Here is a 16996-nt window from a genome sequence, read left to right as displayed (position 1 = left end):
CCCTATTAATTAAAAACAAAACTAAACCTTTTCAAGTTGGCTATTTAGGTAGCAGACCTTTTTGTTTTGCTGTTTTAATACTCTTTATTGATTGACTGTATAGATAGCGAATATTAGTGACCTGCACATCTTCTGTTAAATAATGCAGGCATTTGAGGTTGCTATTCAAGACTCATTCACCCAGAACCTTATATGGGCAGATTCCATACTGCAGCGGGAAGTCCCTTCTTGTGATGGCTTCTGGGTTGCTGCCCTAGATACACTGGCTGGTAGAAGCTTCAGCAATTTAGCTTTTACACTGTCTTTGTCAGTGGTCAGCCTGATAAATAAAGGACAGATAAGTACCTAAATATCTGCTAAGATTTGAAGATGTGCTTAAGATACCTTTTGAATAAATTTTATCAAATTAATGTTGAAAGGAAAAAAATGTGACTTTGCAAATAGTGAAATTTAAGTTAGAGTTATATGTGGTTTTTGTTTCAGATTAGGATATAATGAAATAAATGAATAAAAGCAATTAAGCCCCTTTTACAACAAATGCCATTGCTTCTTGAAAGCACAGATAACTTGCAAATTTTGCTGTATTGGGATGAAAGGTTATGCATCCTCAGTGGTTCATCTGCTGTGGGTGCTGGGATCAAGAGGTTGTGTCCAGTTCACTGGATAGTACCGTCTGTAAGGTTTTTCTTGGTGGTGGCTCCTCTTCAAGCCCAAGGGTGGCACAAAATTTAAGAGGGTAAAGGCCTCAGTAAAAGCTTGTGTGTTAAACACAATTTGTCATCAAACTTTTTCCTAAGGCAAGGATATCTTACCAAAGCTAGTTGTTCTGTGTGTCACCTTGCTTGTCTTTCCAGGATCATGGGCATAAATGTTAAATAACCCTTCCTGCAAGGTCATGCACATACAAGTAAAACTGTATGAGGAAGCTGTAACTGTTAGTTACTTACCCGTATGTGTTTTTTAGTGGAGAGTAAGCACTTAAGCGCTGTTTCTATTGAGGAAAAATCAGTGAGGCAGAACTTCAATATAAACAAAAAGCCAGTGGAATATCATCAGTAGTATCTTCTCCTACTCATTAGTTTAATGTTCTAGTTCATGTATCATTTAACATGGCCAAATAACATTAATAGCTCATCATCCATATGTCAGGATGCTTGGTGATTTCTTGTAATTATTGGAAGAAGTTCTGCCAGTGTTCATCAAGCCTTGAGTTTGCCCCTGAGTGAGCCTTCTAAAAAGTTTCCCTAAAATTCTTTTAGGGGGAAATATTCCCAGATCAAGGAAACATAAGTATGAAATGAGATGTTTTTCCTGAAATGAATCTTCAGTTGTTATGTTAAATGTCCAGCATGTGTAATGCCAATGCTATGGCAGCAAGCACTTCCAGATGTTTTAGTTTCATAAGCTATGCCATATATAGTGTTGGAGCAGGTGTCTTGCAGGTGGGTTTAATCTTATCCCTGCTATAGGTTCATGAAGTCTCAGACCTCAGTGCCCAGAATTCTTTGTGTGCATCATAGTTATTAATCACGTATTTTTTTAATTTTGTAATCTTTACTGTATTTCTCATCTGTTTTTTGTTATTCTTTTTGTAGGCTACTTAATGCATGAATTCCACAAATTCTGGGTTGAAGAGGACCCACTGGATATAATGGAGTTCAACCGTGTCAGAGAGAAATTTCACAAGCGAATCTTGAAACAGCTCCAGAACCCTGAGATGGCTTTGTGCCCTCATTTTGCTGCATCAGAAAGTTTAATCAATATGTAGTTACTCACTTGATTTTATTTGGGAACACTGTCTCACTCTTGTGTTAGGTCACTGTTTAGACCATCACTAGCATACTGAAAGACCATGGCGATTGTATGCATGTTTTTGGTGCAGTATTCATCTATTTTTGTCACAAGTACTAGATCCCCTTATGCTTCTTGGGGGATTTCTCATTTTAAATGGGTGCTCATATTGCGGCATTATGCAGTGTTACATTCTGAATAGATGTCCAGGTATCAGAGTTTTTTCTATTTTTTTAGACTTTCCTCATAATTCAGCATTGAACAATTGAAATGTATTTCTCTAGCTGTGTTTTTGTATATGTGGAATAAGTAGCTGGATCTTGTATTGTGAAAGCTTTTTAACTTCTTGGTATGTTTTAAGGTAACTATTGGCATTTCAAGCAAAATATATGTTTGGACCTCGTCTAGAAGATAATGTGTGTAACTTAATCTGATGCAGACAAACACATTAAAGTCCAATTTTCTCCACACAGCCATATATGCTTAATGCAGAATTAATGAGGCTTATGAGATACAAGTTTCAGTAAGAGATTTATGCAGAATTACAATCAGACTCCACAGCTACATGAATACCAAATGATCTGGTGATGCTAATACATTCCTAGTGAAGTGCAAACACACTCGCAGCTACTGGTTGTCGGCACCAACACCACCATGCTGAAGCATAAATTCCTGCATGTTCCTTTGGCTGTACCGGGGTTACTATTCTGTGTCACATGTTGGAAGGCAATGTGATTTGATCACACCATGCTTGGTGAATTCAGGGGAGCAGAAATGAATATATATATATTTTTTTGAACTACTCAAACTGTAGCTTTGGTTGTCAATTCAGTTCATAAGAACTAGGAGAAGTAATTGACTAGAAGGTTTAGTGCAAAACCACCTAAGTTTCCTAGACTACTTTAAAAAAATAAAATAAAAATGGCAAACCACGTTTTTTCTAAAAACATGAATGAGTGAAAGTGTCTGACACAAAGAATGTGTAGTATATTGAACAGCATCTACCATGGCATTTCATACCCATGGTATTTTTTACCTTCTAAGCAAGCAATTTTAGTATTATGTTTGTGTAAATCACTTGCATATGGAGATTAAACTTTGAGTAGTGTCCAACTACTTGTGAATTATATGAATAAATTATATGTCATTCTAATCTGAAGCACTACATGTCTTATTTTGGGGATGGGCAGTAATACAGATATAAGTAACTCTTAATAGATCAGTTCAAAGTGGGTGTGACAGCTTTGTGGTATTTCCTGAGTCTGAAGAGTGGTTTAAATTGACCTGGGTCATGTTCATTCTAGTATTTCTGGTTATAGCTTTGAGCATTGCTTACTAAATAAATAAAGCAATGGGGAATGTTTATACTTCTTGGGAAACTTCTTAGCTCAAATGGGAGATGGGGATCTTTTTTTTTTTTTTTTTTTTTTTCCTGCAGGGCTAAAAAGTTGTGTTCTTTGAGAACTGAACTCTAGGGCTGTTGCAACAACTAGTCTTCTCCAATGACTTCAGAAATAGAGCTGGAGAGATTAACTATGGCCTATTTTGTATGAAAATGTAACGAATAAAAAAGCATGTATGTTTAGCTTGTGAATAATACATGGTAGTAATACATAAAACAGGAGGTTTGGGTATCGCTCCTGATGCTTATAACATTTTCTAACAACAGTTTTCATTGTTTTGAATCTTACCCTCTCACCTTTCCTTCCCCATCTCTGTGACTTAAATTCTTTCTGCAACACGTTAGTCTGCACTGGTTTATTTTTAATCTTCTGCATGGAAGTTCATGGAGCTGGCGTGAAGGCCCCTGCTACCTTTTTACTGGTGTGATCTTCTCAGTTGTTATGCCTTTTCCCAGGGTGTCAACTTCAAATAAAATCAGCAAATGTCATCTGGCTCCATGTCAGATTGTGTCACTATAATCTAGCTGCTTTGGGTGATTTTTTTTCTTCCTGTCTTGCAGGGAGATGGATTTAATGAAGCTATGTGTGAAGTTCTTTCTCCTGTAGAGCTCTTGCTTGCTCCCCTGTGGAGCTTATTTTACTGCCCACTTGTGCTTTAGCTGTGGCCTGTGACATCCTTGCTCTCAAGGTCCTTGTCAAATCTGGGGCAAAGAGCATTCTTGGTGGCTGTGCCCCAGGCTGAAGCATTTAAAAAAAAAAAAAAAAATCATAATTCATTCTACCACCAATGTATCTCCAAATTGTGACCTATGAGGAACTGGTTGCTGCTTTCTCTAGAGAGGAGAAAATAAGAGGCAAAAAAAGTGTAAAAAGTTGTTTCAGTAAAGTAGACTTATTGTTTATACTCCCTGCAGGGTGCAGGTTTTGCTTTAATTAAGAGCAGAGTAGCTTTTAGGCAGCTGGTGTATTTCTGCGCACATTTATAGCAGTAGAGAAAGTTCCCTGTATTCATGCAGTGAGGCTTCGAGAAATGTTTCTCCTGGCTGTCTCCTGCAGCAGCACGGAAGCTGGACTGGAAAATTTCCTGTGGTGTAGAGGGTAAAGAGCATTAGTTCACTGTCCTCATTAAAAGAAGAACAATCTTTATAAACACCTGTACCTGCTTTGTGGTCTGTGCTGGGTGCTCTGCACGGCAGTGCTGGCTGAAGCACTTTGCTGCAAGCAGAGAGCGTCAGCATGTTTCATGTCAGCAGCTGAAAGAAGTGCTCTTAGGTGGAGCAGGAGGTGTGTGAACAGAGTGCTGATGCTCGGGTTAATGAGCCCAGGTCTGCTGCTACTCAACCAAAGAACCAGCGGTAGCAAAGTGCAGCTTTCCTTTTTGCAGTTGTATCATCGGTTCCTTCTTGATCCTGCCCTTCGTGAGCTAGAGTTGGCTTTTAACATCTCATTTGTTAACTTGTGCATTTCTGTCATAACGTGACCTGTGGTTTTGATCCATCCATGAGTGCAGTCAGCATTTCAGGGTTATCCATTGGGGTCTTGGAAATCAGAGTCGTTCCTGTGTGAGCTCTAGAGGAAACCTCGGTCTGCAGCTTTGCACTTGGACAGATCTGGCTGAGGTCAGTCAGTTACAGGCTGTAACAGTAATCACATGCAGTTTTATAAATGCTAACTTCAGGTATTTGGCAAACACTGTTGGGACATCTGGGAACTCTCTGTATTTCCTTCTGTCCTACAGTTGGCTCTTGATGACCTTGACATCGTCAACATATGACCACCTTGGCATCATAGGAAGAGGTCTCTGAGAATGATGGTGATAATCTTTGATTTTCAGAGAACTGTCCTATTTTCTTTGTAGTTTGCTAATGGACCTGACTTTCACCTCTTAGTTCTTACCTGGATTTTAGTCCAATACGACCTGGAGTTTTGCACTAATGAATCCTCCAGGCTATGCTGCGAAAAACAAAATGTATCACCTCTATGCACTTGCATCTACAGCATGGTGCAGCTAAAAATCACATAAATTATTAAAATAGATGTTTTGCAGAAAACAATCCTGAAACAGATAAGAAAATGAATTATTCATTGTTTTCCTTGGTTTGTAGCAGTGCAGGCTTCCTATAACACTTGCCAAAGATTAGACAGGAGTCTTCCTACACGATCATGTAGAAATATAGTAGGACTGGCTTTGTGCGTTCCCCTGTGAGCAGCATGCATAGAAATCAGGTCATTACTTATTCTAGTAAAGGAAACTGTTCTTCCCTATATGGAGCTATAATTAGAAAAAGAGATTTAGCTTTAAAGCTCCGAGCAAGAACTGGGTAGAGCAGCTTAGATCATAAAGAACTATAGAGAATGGCAGAGGATTTATCTGTGTGGCCATATTCTTAGACCTCTCAGAGCCTCTTAAGCTCTGTTGTATTGAAGAACTGTAAAACCATGTAACTAAAGGTGGTCTGTGCCCCAAAATGCTTACAGTGTGAAACAAGGGAAGTGAGCAAGACAGGGGAGCTTGGGGTTAACATCTACAGCTGGGAGCTCAGCAAAGCAGAGCTGGAGAATGGGACACGAGGAAGCTTGCTCTATATTTATGGCCTCTTTTTCCCAATTGCAAGGGCAACTAGAAAGGGACATGGAGATGACTGTGAAAAACAAGCAATGGACAACAGAGCCCACTCCTGTAATATGCTGGAATTGAGGACAGCCTGGCTGGGGAGGTCCTTGACAGAAAACGCAATCAGAAGTGTGTGTTGAAGGAGGGGTTCATATGGAGGCAGGTCTGATTAACATGGGGCTGGTCTGGTTGACACAGAGAGCTCTGCATAGGCTGCCTGCCAGCATCCTGAATGGGACTGAGCATGGCAACACTGCCGGTTCCAGGGCCTGAGAAGACAAGGACAACTTGGGGGCAAGTTTCACTTCTGGGGATAAATAGGAAAGGCTGTGCTTCTCTAGAGAAGCCAGTCAGAAAGCATTAACAAGATGTAGATAAAGCCCAGATGTAAAGAAAAGGGTTAAGAGGCAAAGTAGGAGCCCTTGGTCATGGTCTAAAGACAAGACGGGAATGTTCTCCACAGTGGGAAGGAGCTTTGTCATCACACCAAGCTTAAGAAGGGGAGGGGGGGGTAGGAAATTGTGAACAACTTGGAACTGCAATATGGACATCAGGATGAAAGTCTGGAGTAGAGAGGGCTCTGTGACTCATTGTCAGAGCAAACATGATTAACCAAGGAGGAAACATGGAAGCAGGAGGAAAAAATAAAAATAAAAAAATGGCAAAGCCCCATGAAGAGTCCCATGGAAAGAAAGGATCCTGCACTGGACTCAGGGCAGTATGCCCAGGAAAGTGGGAGGCAGGAGAGGACTGTCTCAGAAACTAAGGCCAGACTAACTTTGAGAAAACAGCTGTGGTGATTTGTGTCAAAGGCATTTGGCAGCTGAGTGCTCTGCTCTATCTTCCCTGGTGATGTGCTCTGTTCTGAGCAGATTCATTTCAGTCCAATCAGCAAAGTGCTTGTGCAGTTCCCATCTCACCACAGGCCAATCAGTAGTGAGTACATCCTATAAAATCAGTACAAAAGCCCTCAACAGCAGTAAATCAGCTCAGCTCCTTAACCTTTGTCACCTGCCCTTGTCCAACCAAGGCACCCTCTTGACAAGAACCAAGCCATCTGACCAAGTCATCATCTGCCCCTTTGCTTTCCCCCAGTTTTCTATTCACATGGGTTTACTAGTTTAAACTGAAGCCAAGGGACTTACACTTTGCTTCGGGTTTTAATGTCTCTACCCCCACTGCCCCTCCAGCCTCTCTTTTTTTCACCCTTTCTTGCACACTTTTGGCAGAAAGACGTTTTTGTGGTGGATGTGAGTGTCACTAACTGTGGCCAAAAAGCAGAAAAAGAACTACAGGATTAGAGGTCTGAGGAGACAGCAGCTGATCTGGCAAGCCCCCTCCTCACATCCTGCCCTGCCCCAGCCTGCAGGGTGCCACCGTGACACCAGAGGCAGGAGGGTTGCTCTTAGCTTGGCCATCTCAAGGCTGCTGCTTCCAACTGTCTTGCCCCTTTCATGAGGGCTGTGGGGAAGGGGTACAAGCATGTGGCTGCACTGGGAAAGCAGAGCTTCTCTAGCTGAGCTGCTAGTTTGGTTCATAGGATTGTTCTGCCCCTAAAGCACATTCAGACTCCCACCAAGTTCTCTCCGAGGAGAATCAGCTTCTTCTGGCTCACAGAATAGATTTTATTTTATTTTATTTTATTTTATTTTATTTTATTTTATTTTATTTTATTTTATTTTATTTTATTTTATTTTACACCTGAGACAGGCCTCAGTGTAAGTAATGTCTGCCTGCTGTGAAGTTGCACAGATTTAGGCTGGCTCCAAATCTGGCCAGAAGAGGTAAATCCAGCAAGCAAAGAGTAGGGGACCCTGAGCCCCAGCAAAGCTATACTCCCAACATGATGCTCTACCCTCATTTTCTGGATGAAGAGAAAGATCTAAGGGAGCTGTGAACATCAGCTATCTACTGAGTGGGTCAGAACATCTCCCTTGATCAGTGGTGTGAATGCCTTTGTGTTAAAAGCTAAACTAAGTATTCGTATCCTGGGAGACTATTTGAAAAACCAGGCAGTGACTCTGTTATCATGTAGAAATGTCAGTGCTGTTGGAGCACTAAACTCCTTTCTAATTCCAGTAGAGATCCAAAAGCTGTAGAGAGGCACTTGGGAACCTGCAGCAGTTCAAGTCATTTTAGAGCTGTCTGAACAGCAAGTAATAGAGAGAGATGCTGGCACTTCAATGTTTTATTCTATATTCTTAATTTGCACCCATAAATGCAAATTAAACATCACTGTCTATCAGCAGTATCTTTTGTGATTCTCTTAAATTTATTATGGATGTCTATAATCACTGCCTATGAGTCTCACACATAATGGTAATTAACTTCTATGCAGAGTTCTATTCCATTATTTTTCAGGTATAGCAATGACAGCTCTTAGACATTTGAATGATGGGAGTTAGAGGTTCCCTTCCTCCCAGAGAGAGATTTGCCTTTGGGGTAGAGCACTGTGGGAGGCAATGCAGCCTATGCCATCTTGGTTAGGTTATCTGTGATGCTATTGAAACTGTAATCAATAATTTAACACTAATATCAAATGCTTAAAATTCTGAGAGGTTGATAAGCACATAGCAGAAATTTTTACAAGACCATGTCCCTGCCTTAAAAAAAAAAAAAAAAAAAAAAAAAAAAAAAAAATTGGGGCGGGAGCCTGTAATACCCACAGGCAGCTGGAAACCAGGAGTGATGAATTACCTTCATAGGCAGTGGAACTTCTATTCTGCCAGGGGTTAATTCCAGCGTACCACAGCTCACTGCTCCTAGGATCAAAGCAGCTGTAATAAATTGATTTTCTTCATATTAAATGACATGTAGAAAACATTTCTGTGTTTTAGAGAGAGTAAATTTTTGTTAACAAGCCCACATAATATGAATGTATTTCAGCAAGATGGTGTTGTATGACTGATTACCAATAACCTTGTTCCCGCCAGGGCAAGCAATATTTTGCACATCAAAAGGCATTCAGTTTAACTGAATCCCAGTAGGTGGACAAACAACACCTACTTATCACTTTGGGGAAAAATGAGTTGCAACGGAAAATAAGCCAGGATTAAATTACATTAGAAGCTGGGAGAGAACTGAATTCCCAATTTCTCCTTCTTTGCTTTCGTGAGAAAGCCTTCTTAAAACAACAGCAACCAAGTAGGACTTTCTTTGAGAGACGAATGCAGTGATTTATGGTTGGTGAGTAAAACTTTTGGGTAGGATCTTTACTAGGACTAGAGGGAACAGCCTCAAGTTACACCAGGGAGGTTTAGGTTGGAAATTAGGAGATCTTTCTTCTCAGAAAGTGCATTCAGGATTGGAACACGAGGTGGTGGAGTCACCGTCCCTGGGAGTGTTTAAGGAAAGTTTGGACGTGGTGCTTAGGGATGTGGTTTAGTGGGTGACATTGGTGGTAGGGGGGTGGTTGGACCAGATGATCTTGAAGGTCTTTTCCAACCTTAATGATTCTATGATTCTATCTTGACACATCTACTCTAGCATCTAATTCTCTGCCACAGCTGAAGTTTATGTTGGACAATAGACAATATACACATCACGGAAGACATTGTCTTGTGTAAGGCTATTGCACCACCATTCTGCAACACTTGGGACCTGATCATTAAGCAGCGCCTCGGTGTAAAAGTTGGATCCCCAAGCAGAGGGGACATTTCTCCCACCTATGTCTCCAACCCACATCCCCAGTCTGCGCCCTTCAGGACCCTGGACAGCGCCTGGTATCAGCGCCCTGCGCTGCTGGGGCTGCGGGACCCTATGGGACCCTACGGAACCCTGACTGCCTGCCACCTCTCATCCCATCATCTACATCTTTGTTTTGGCCCCTTCCTGATGGTTGACTGCTGGAACAAAAGAATTTGGTGTGTTTCTTAACTCCCTCCAAGAAAACACCATTCATCAAATTATTTATACTTGATTTTTCTGGTGGAAATCAGACTCTGTCAATCATGCTAGGACTGTGCCCCTTAATGGGGTTGGAATGGTTTGGGGAGATTTGCATTCAATTTTCCATGTTGCCTTCACCGTGGAGAAAAACTCCCACACACTGAGGCCTGAGGAGGCTGCATCAGGCTGGAGGAAATAAAACTTCTGTAGCACTTGTCTTCCCTGGGGCAAGCATTTTCCATGCTGGGAAATGCTGTTCTAGTCACATAAACACTTTCCAAATTCCATTTTAAAAAGTTCAGATTGGTCTATTCACACACTCATTGTTAGTTCACATAGGTAAATTGCAGCAACACTTTACAAACATTCTTCCCCATTGTAAAATACCCTCCTGAGCCAGGCTGGGGGACTGTGACCTTCCAAGCACTTCAAGAAGAGTAGCTTTTGTTATGTGTTTTAGTGGAAGCTCTGTGAGAGATGGTGTCTCTTTCCAAGCTTGGACAGCTCTAACTATTTCAGGTGGATGTTTGGCCATCACATTCTTAAAAACTTCCGAGAGGCCTTTTGGTATTGGTAGCCCCACATCTCTCAACAGTGTAGCACAGTACTCAACTATACCCTCTGTCAGTTAATCTTCAAGAAAACTGCTTGGAAATCTCCTTTGCTAACATTCAAGCCCATCATTTTTTTGTGCATGGAAAAGAGTTTATCGGTTTCTTCTTTGCTGCTATGTTGTACATATTTGAAGGCTGTTGTACCTCTTAACAATTTCCTCTTTGTGGTGTGGCCCTGTCCCCAGTGAGGTTCCTGGTGCCCTGTGCTGGGGCTGCCCCCAGTCTGGCCTGTTCTGTGGCTGGGGTGGTGGGAAGGGCTCTGACTTCCAGTCCTCACCCTGCTGCAATGAGAAGCTCCCATCCTGCTCTGATGATGGGTAAACCACGAGAAATAACTCTTCAGCAACTCTTCAGCACACCTTCTCAATGTTAGCAATCTGTGGCTTAACCTTTTTGTGGAGCCAGTAAGTCTGTCCTTATATTTAATAGCTCTTTATAGTTGTGTGGGTTTTTTTCTTCCACAGATTTGTCTAAACATTTTAAAACGTATTTGTACTGTTTTCTTTCAGAACATCTTGTACTTACAAGTTTTACAGTTCAATTTTGCTCATAGAAATGCCTTTCTTCATTTTATATGTCCCTATTTCTTTTGCTGTTTATGTGATGGACTGAGAAACAGCCGGTCCATATGGCCTTACTTGTTACTGCTACCATCCTTTTTTTTCAGTCATTTTTCCCCCCCAGGTTAAGGAGACCTAGTCTACCTAATTTGTTCTCACTGAAGTTGTCACAGTGTTTTTTTATCATTATTATTGCCCCTCTCTGCAGTATTTCCAACACTGAGCATGGAGCTGATGTGTTCAGGGAGCTCTTTGCAATGATTCTTAGATCCTTCTTGTGTGCCAGTATCTGCCATGCTCATAAATCTGTGTGTTGAAGAGATTTTCTCCTTGGGTGGCCTACTTTACGTTTGTCAATCTGAAACATCATCTACCATTTTGTTACTCGTCATTTGGTATTGAGACAACACTACATGACATTTATGCCAACAGCAAATTTTTCAATCTTCCTGTTCATCTGCTTTACTTGTAAGCATGTTAAACAATGCAGTCCCTTATGGACCTCCTTCCATTATGCAATTTCACTCTTCATTGCTACCTTCTTTCTGTCTTCCAACCAGTTAAAGGGAGAACTTCCCTTTCTACTCCATGACAGTCTAGTTTTGTGTTTTTGTTTTTATTTTTAATGTATGTATTGATCATTTCTCTTTTTCTGACATATTCACTGACTCTTTCAGAGTTTAAGAGATACAGAAAGAATGATGTTCCCTTACAGAAGCCTTTCTGATTTTTTTTTTCACTTATATACCTACAAATGCTATACATTTTCTGTGTTTGTGGGTTCTATTTGTTTTGTTTGATTATTTTGTTTTGTTTTGTTTTGCTAGTTTCTTTGTTTTTCTGTGGTTTTGTTTGCTTTTTTTGTTTTATTTAGTTTTGTTTTCCAACAAGGAAATGAAACTTCCCATTCTGTAACTCCCCACCCATCCTCTGTAGTCCTCTTAAAAACTGATATCTCATCTGCCACCTTTTCTTCCTCTGCTACCAGTCTGACATGAGCAATAAATTACACTCCACAGTAACTAGGCAGGCAATTTCATATCTGAGTTTCTTGAAAATCACGGATGAACATCATCTGGTCCTTGTGATATATGACTGCTTATTCTATTGATTTCTGGCCCTTCGGATGAGACCACTTCTCCAACTCATCACCTGCAGATAAAAGTTATAGTGTGCAACCCCCCCAAGCCCTTCCACAGTGAGAACTACTGCAGATAATTAATATACCTTTCCTGTATTAAACCTATATTCTCTGAGCACTACCATTCTACATCTATCCTCTGCAGACCCTGCAGTCTCTGTGGCAGGTTTTCTCTTCCTGATATCTTTCAATATTAGCTTTTAATGCACCTGGCCTGTTATTTCTCAACATCTATTTCTTGCCCTCCTTATGATTTTGTAATTAATTTCCCTCTCTTCTTTTCAGTCTTTCCAATCTGGATGCAGTTTCTGTGTTTTGAACAGCAGTATTTCCTTTGTAATTCCTTCCTGTGCTTTGTTGATTCTTTTTTTTTTTGCCTTCCCATTCCCATAAGGATGTTTTACTCATGGACTTTGGTCACTCTCAAACCATCATTGTTCAAAAGTAACATTTTGATCCTGGTCCCATGTGCTGGCCATGACTGTGACGTCTGACTGCCCAAGAAACAACCATTTATGTTGTTTAAAAATGTAGCTTGACTCAGAGCCCAATATGATGCCTCCCCACCAAAGATCTCCATGACCTCTGCGCTTTCTGCATTACAGCCCTGCTGGTCTCCTTTAGCATGCCATGTTCTGGTTGAGAGCACAGGGCTAATTGCACTTTTTCTGTTTAGATTAGAAATGTCAGACTAGAGTGGAGTACTATATTATTTTGGGGAACAGTTAGTTTATTTACCAAAATCTTTCTTTAATGTATGCTGCCACTTCCTTACTGACATCATCTTTGTCCCTCTGTTATTTGTGTTAATACAGCATCTGACTGGTTGCCTTCTGGTTACCATGTCTCTTACAGGCTGGGTCCAATTTTAATCCAGATGTTCCAGTCTACCCAAGTTCATTTTGTAATTGGTAATATTTCCAGAAAAAAAAAAAAAAAAAAAGAAAAAAAAAAAGAAGCAAAAGCATGTTTACCTTTTGGCTTGATCTGATACTTGCTAAATAGTCCTTCATTTGTTGAAATGGCTGTTTGCTGTGTTTCCCACCAGAAATTCATTGATGTCCATCCTGTTCTTCATCAGAGGACACAGTGTGACATGACTTTGCTTCCAGAAGATGAGTAGTATAGCTTTGGGGCTGGCTTTTTATGCAGACAAGCTTTCCCCAAGCCAGTAGGGGATTCTTCAGTATTTTCTGTACTAAGGTGAGTACAGCCTCAACAAAGAAAGAGCCAAAATTCACAACCACAGCGGTAAAAGGGAGCATGTGTGACAGGTTCCTGCTTACTGTTTTCATGAGAGAATTTATTTAGCTTCATCATGATATAGAGCTGACTAACCCTCATTGCATAGTTTCAGTTTAATCTTTATGCTGGTCCATAACTGAAAGTACAGCTGACATACCCAGAGGTAAGGTTAAGTAGGGAAGAATCCTAAGATGAAGAGAAAAACCTAAGACTTCATGCTTCCAGTGCTTATTAGCTTCTGAGCTCACTTATTTTTATACCATAAAAAAAAGAAAAAAAAAAAAAAAAAAAACTGAGCTAGATTTAAAGTCCTACTAGGACTATAGAATTTAATTCATTACTGAAAAAAATAATAATATTTGTTATTACTTATTCTGTTCATAGGCTAATACTATTTAGAACCTATTAGCTCACATTTATATATAAGACACTCCCTTGGATTATTGTTTCCAATTTTTATGTTCATTACATTTGTTAATATAGTTTAATAAATTTAGGATATAAGATTTCATATAGCAAAATTCTTCTGTTCAAACATGCATTTGAGTGGACGAACTAAAACTAAGTCTGATATATCCCTTCTAGGTGATGCTAAAACAGACTTTTGCAGAGAATCACTGAATGGCTTGGGTTGGAAGGGACCTTGGATATAATTTAGTTCCAAGCCCCCTGCCATGGGCAGGGACACCTTCCACCAGACCACGTTGCTCAAAGTCCCATCCAACCTGGCCTTTGGCGCTTCAGGAATGGGGCATCCACAGCTTCTTTGGGCAAGAGAGCAGATCAGAACTGGAAAAACACAAATGGACTGGTCTCTGTCTGATGTAAACAGGTCCAGCTCCACCAAAATCCTCTGGGAAAATGGCCAGCAAAATGACCCTAGTGAAACCAGCAGTCACATGCGAAACTGTGCTGCAGGTATTTAAAAAATGATGTCATCTTCTTTCAGATATGCCAACAGATTTCAGTGGACAAGAAGCTGAAGAGCAGAATGGTCAAACACTGCAGGAAAAAGAGGTACATGCGAAATCCATTCCAGATTATTTATTGCTCAGCATGTTCCATAGTCCTAATTAAAGAATTAGGTCATTCCCACTAGATGCTTTGCTGCGTGCATCTAGGCCAGTCTGTCACAGCAATGTGCAGGAGCAGAGCTGTGCCAAGTGCATGTAGGAAAGCGTAGCTTTCAATAAGCACTAGGCAGGATCCTCTCCAGGAGCCCTTCTTCCAGTGCACACCTTTGAGAGAAATTAAGTCCCTTCTAAGAAAGTGAGAGCACCGTTAGATATCTGAGCCTGTGTGAACATCCTGAGCAACCAACTTGACCTTCATGTCATCTCAGCCACACATATTCGAGGACTTTGTAAGCCATGGACAGAGAAGTTGAGGGGTGTAATAGTGCTTTTGAGCATGTACCACTGCCATAAGGACAAAAGATAAAAGCCACTGCCTGGCTCCCAAGCAGGGAGAAGTGGAAGACAAGGAAAACAGCCATTTGAAAGAGAAATGCAGCTCTGGTTTCTCTTCTGGGGACACAAAAGGGGATGTATAAAAAGCCAATAGATGAATGGACTTAAGTAGCACCGGGGGAGGTTTAGATTGGGTCTTAGGAGAAAATTTCTTCACAGAAAGTGTGTTCAGACATTGGAACCGGCTGCCTGGGGAAGGTGGAGTCCCTATCCTGAGAGGTATTCAAGAGATGTGTGGATGTGGTGGTTAGGGACATGGTAATGGTTAGTGGTGGACTTGGTAATGTTGGGTGATGGCTGATCTTGGTGACCTTAAGGGTCTTTTCCAACCAAAAAGATTCTATGATTCCACAAAGTCTCATCTCTGCACTGAGTAAACATCCTTCAGGACCCTTCAGTGCAGGCTGTAGTAAAAGGAAGCGTATGTGTTCATTTAGCTAACAACGGCTGCCAAAGCTGAATTATTATTACTCATCACCCTCATCCACCCGTTGCAGTGAAGGGCTGGCAAGTGCTGGTGCAGTACAGAAAGCACACAGGCACAAACTGACCAGCACCACTCATTCTGCTTGAACTGATGCTTCCTTACCCTCCCTCACTGAACAGCCCAGCGAGCGCAAGCAGAGATGAGCATTAGCTGATAAGCATAATGGAGCCTGCTTGAAAATGCTGTCATCTCTCTTTAGAAGCTGACAGCTGAACTGTTAAGCTAAGAGGTCAGAGTTGATTGGCTTGAGCACCAGCTGTATACGGCAGGGAAGGATGCCAAAGGCATTTCCAGCCCTGACCTGTGAGAGGCTGATCTGTGGGCAAGCCCTAAGCCCAAGGGGCGAGCCAGCTCAGCTGTGGAGGTGAAGAATGATTTAGGAGCCCCCGCAATGGAATCCCAAAGTGTCAGCAGCTGTCAGTCTTCTTGATCCTTCCTAGCTTCTTGCACCAGTAAAATATAGATAATTACTGTGCAAAGTGCTTCTTGAATTGCAAGAGCCCCTATTGCCTCTGGGACACTGCCAAATGCAGTTGTATAAATAGAACAGTGCTGGACTTGCAATGTAGCAAGGAAGTTATACATGCTCAACTTTTTCTTGGTTTGGTCCAGAGGAAAATTATATGCATGCAGAGGAATGCTGTCTTGACACAGATGAGAATCTTGGTTTTGCTTTTCTTTCTCTTTCCCTTTTTTTTATGTCATCCACTGAACACACACATGCAGATTTTACACAGTGTGCATTTTTTTCCATGGGTAATTCACTTTTGAGTGAGTGTTTGCAAACTAAAACATGTCAGCAAGAAAACAATGGTTTGTAGTCAAGCAATTTAGAAGCAAGTATTGTTCCTCAGTGTCAATCATTTCTTTCCTTTCTCTTCAGTTTCCTGCCCTGTGACTCAGAGGTGGTGCACCGTGAGAGTTGCTGGTCAATTCACCCAGGACAGACATTGCCTGACCCGGAGCCTGGGCAACAGAGGAGAAAAGGGGCACAAGCTGCACAGCCTACAGCCAATGCGATATGGACACAGTTGTTTTTCAAGCACAGCATTGGTTGAAACTAGCAGTCCTTACAACTAGGATGGGGTAAGTCTTACAAGGAGGACTTTGAAATTCATAATTACAACTTGTAGGGCAGCAGAGGATAGACTGTGATGTACTCTGGAGTCATTACTGTCTTGGAACCACAAAATTTGAATGCATGTGGGCTAAATGTCTAACTGCTTTCACTAAGGATAGAGAACAACAGGCAATCTGGCTGAGAAGAATCTGGGGAGCATTTGCTGGATTTTTGATATGTTTTTGCTGGAATTTAATTTTCCTTGAGAAAAACACTCTTGTAAACAACACAGAGGAACCTGTTTTGGCTAAAATCACTTTTGACAGAAGCATTTTGGTAAACCCTATCGAACAATTTTTAAATACCTGGCCAAAGTTTAACATCTTGGTGCCCAACATTTGGTTCCCAAGTTGTTATCCAGGCACCAAAACTGGTGGTCTGATTTTTCCCAGGAGCACACTGAACATCCCGTGCCTCTAGTTGCTGTGGAGTGAAGTGCTGAGTGCTTAGCAGTTCTGAATTACCAGGCTCATAGCCAGACTTCTGAAGTCTGAACATCTAAAATTAGAGAGCTAAGGTCTGGTCCAAAGCCCAGTAAAGTGAATGGAAACGCCACTACTGAACTTCTGGTTCTGGGCGAGGCTAATTCGTGTGTACTTAAATACCACAATAAAAAAGTGCCGTGTTCAGGTCAGTTCAAGTTCATGAGCAGGCACAGTTTTGC

At 41.2% G+C, this 16996-nt stretch overlaps 1 protein-coding gene across 6 annotated transcripts in view; it reads left to right on the top strand.

Moving 5' to 3' along the window:
* The window catches only part of ELMOD1 (ELMO domain containing 1), a 41924-nt gene extending 38980 nt beyond the window's left edge, over nt 1-2944 (top strand). For all 6 annotated transcript variants that reach the window (XM_038175752.2, XM_072032727.1, XM_038175760.2 and 3 more), the window contains one exon: nt 1596-2944. In XM_038175752.2, the coding sequence (XP_038031680.2) occupies nt 1596-1768 (173 nt within the window). In that variant the 3' untranslated portion in view covers nt 1769-2944. The remainder of the gene's footprint in view (nt 1-1595) is intronic.
* The last annotated feature ends 14052 nt before the right edge of the window (nt 2945-16996 follow it).

Source organism: Anas platyrhynchos, chromosome 1 (assembly GCF_047663525.1).
Source record: "Anas platyrhynchos isolate ZD024472 breed Pekin duck chromosome 1, IASCAAS_PekinDuck_T2T, whole genome shotgun sequence".
NCBI classification, from domain to species: Eukaryota; Metazoa; Chordata; class Aves; order Anseriformes; family Anatidae; genus Anas; species Anas platyrhynchos.
The sequence above is the reverse complement of the archived record's forward strand: the minus strand, read 5'-3'. Positions and strand labels throughout refer to the sequence as shown.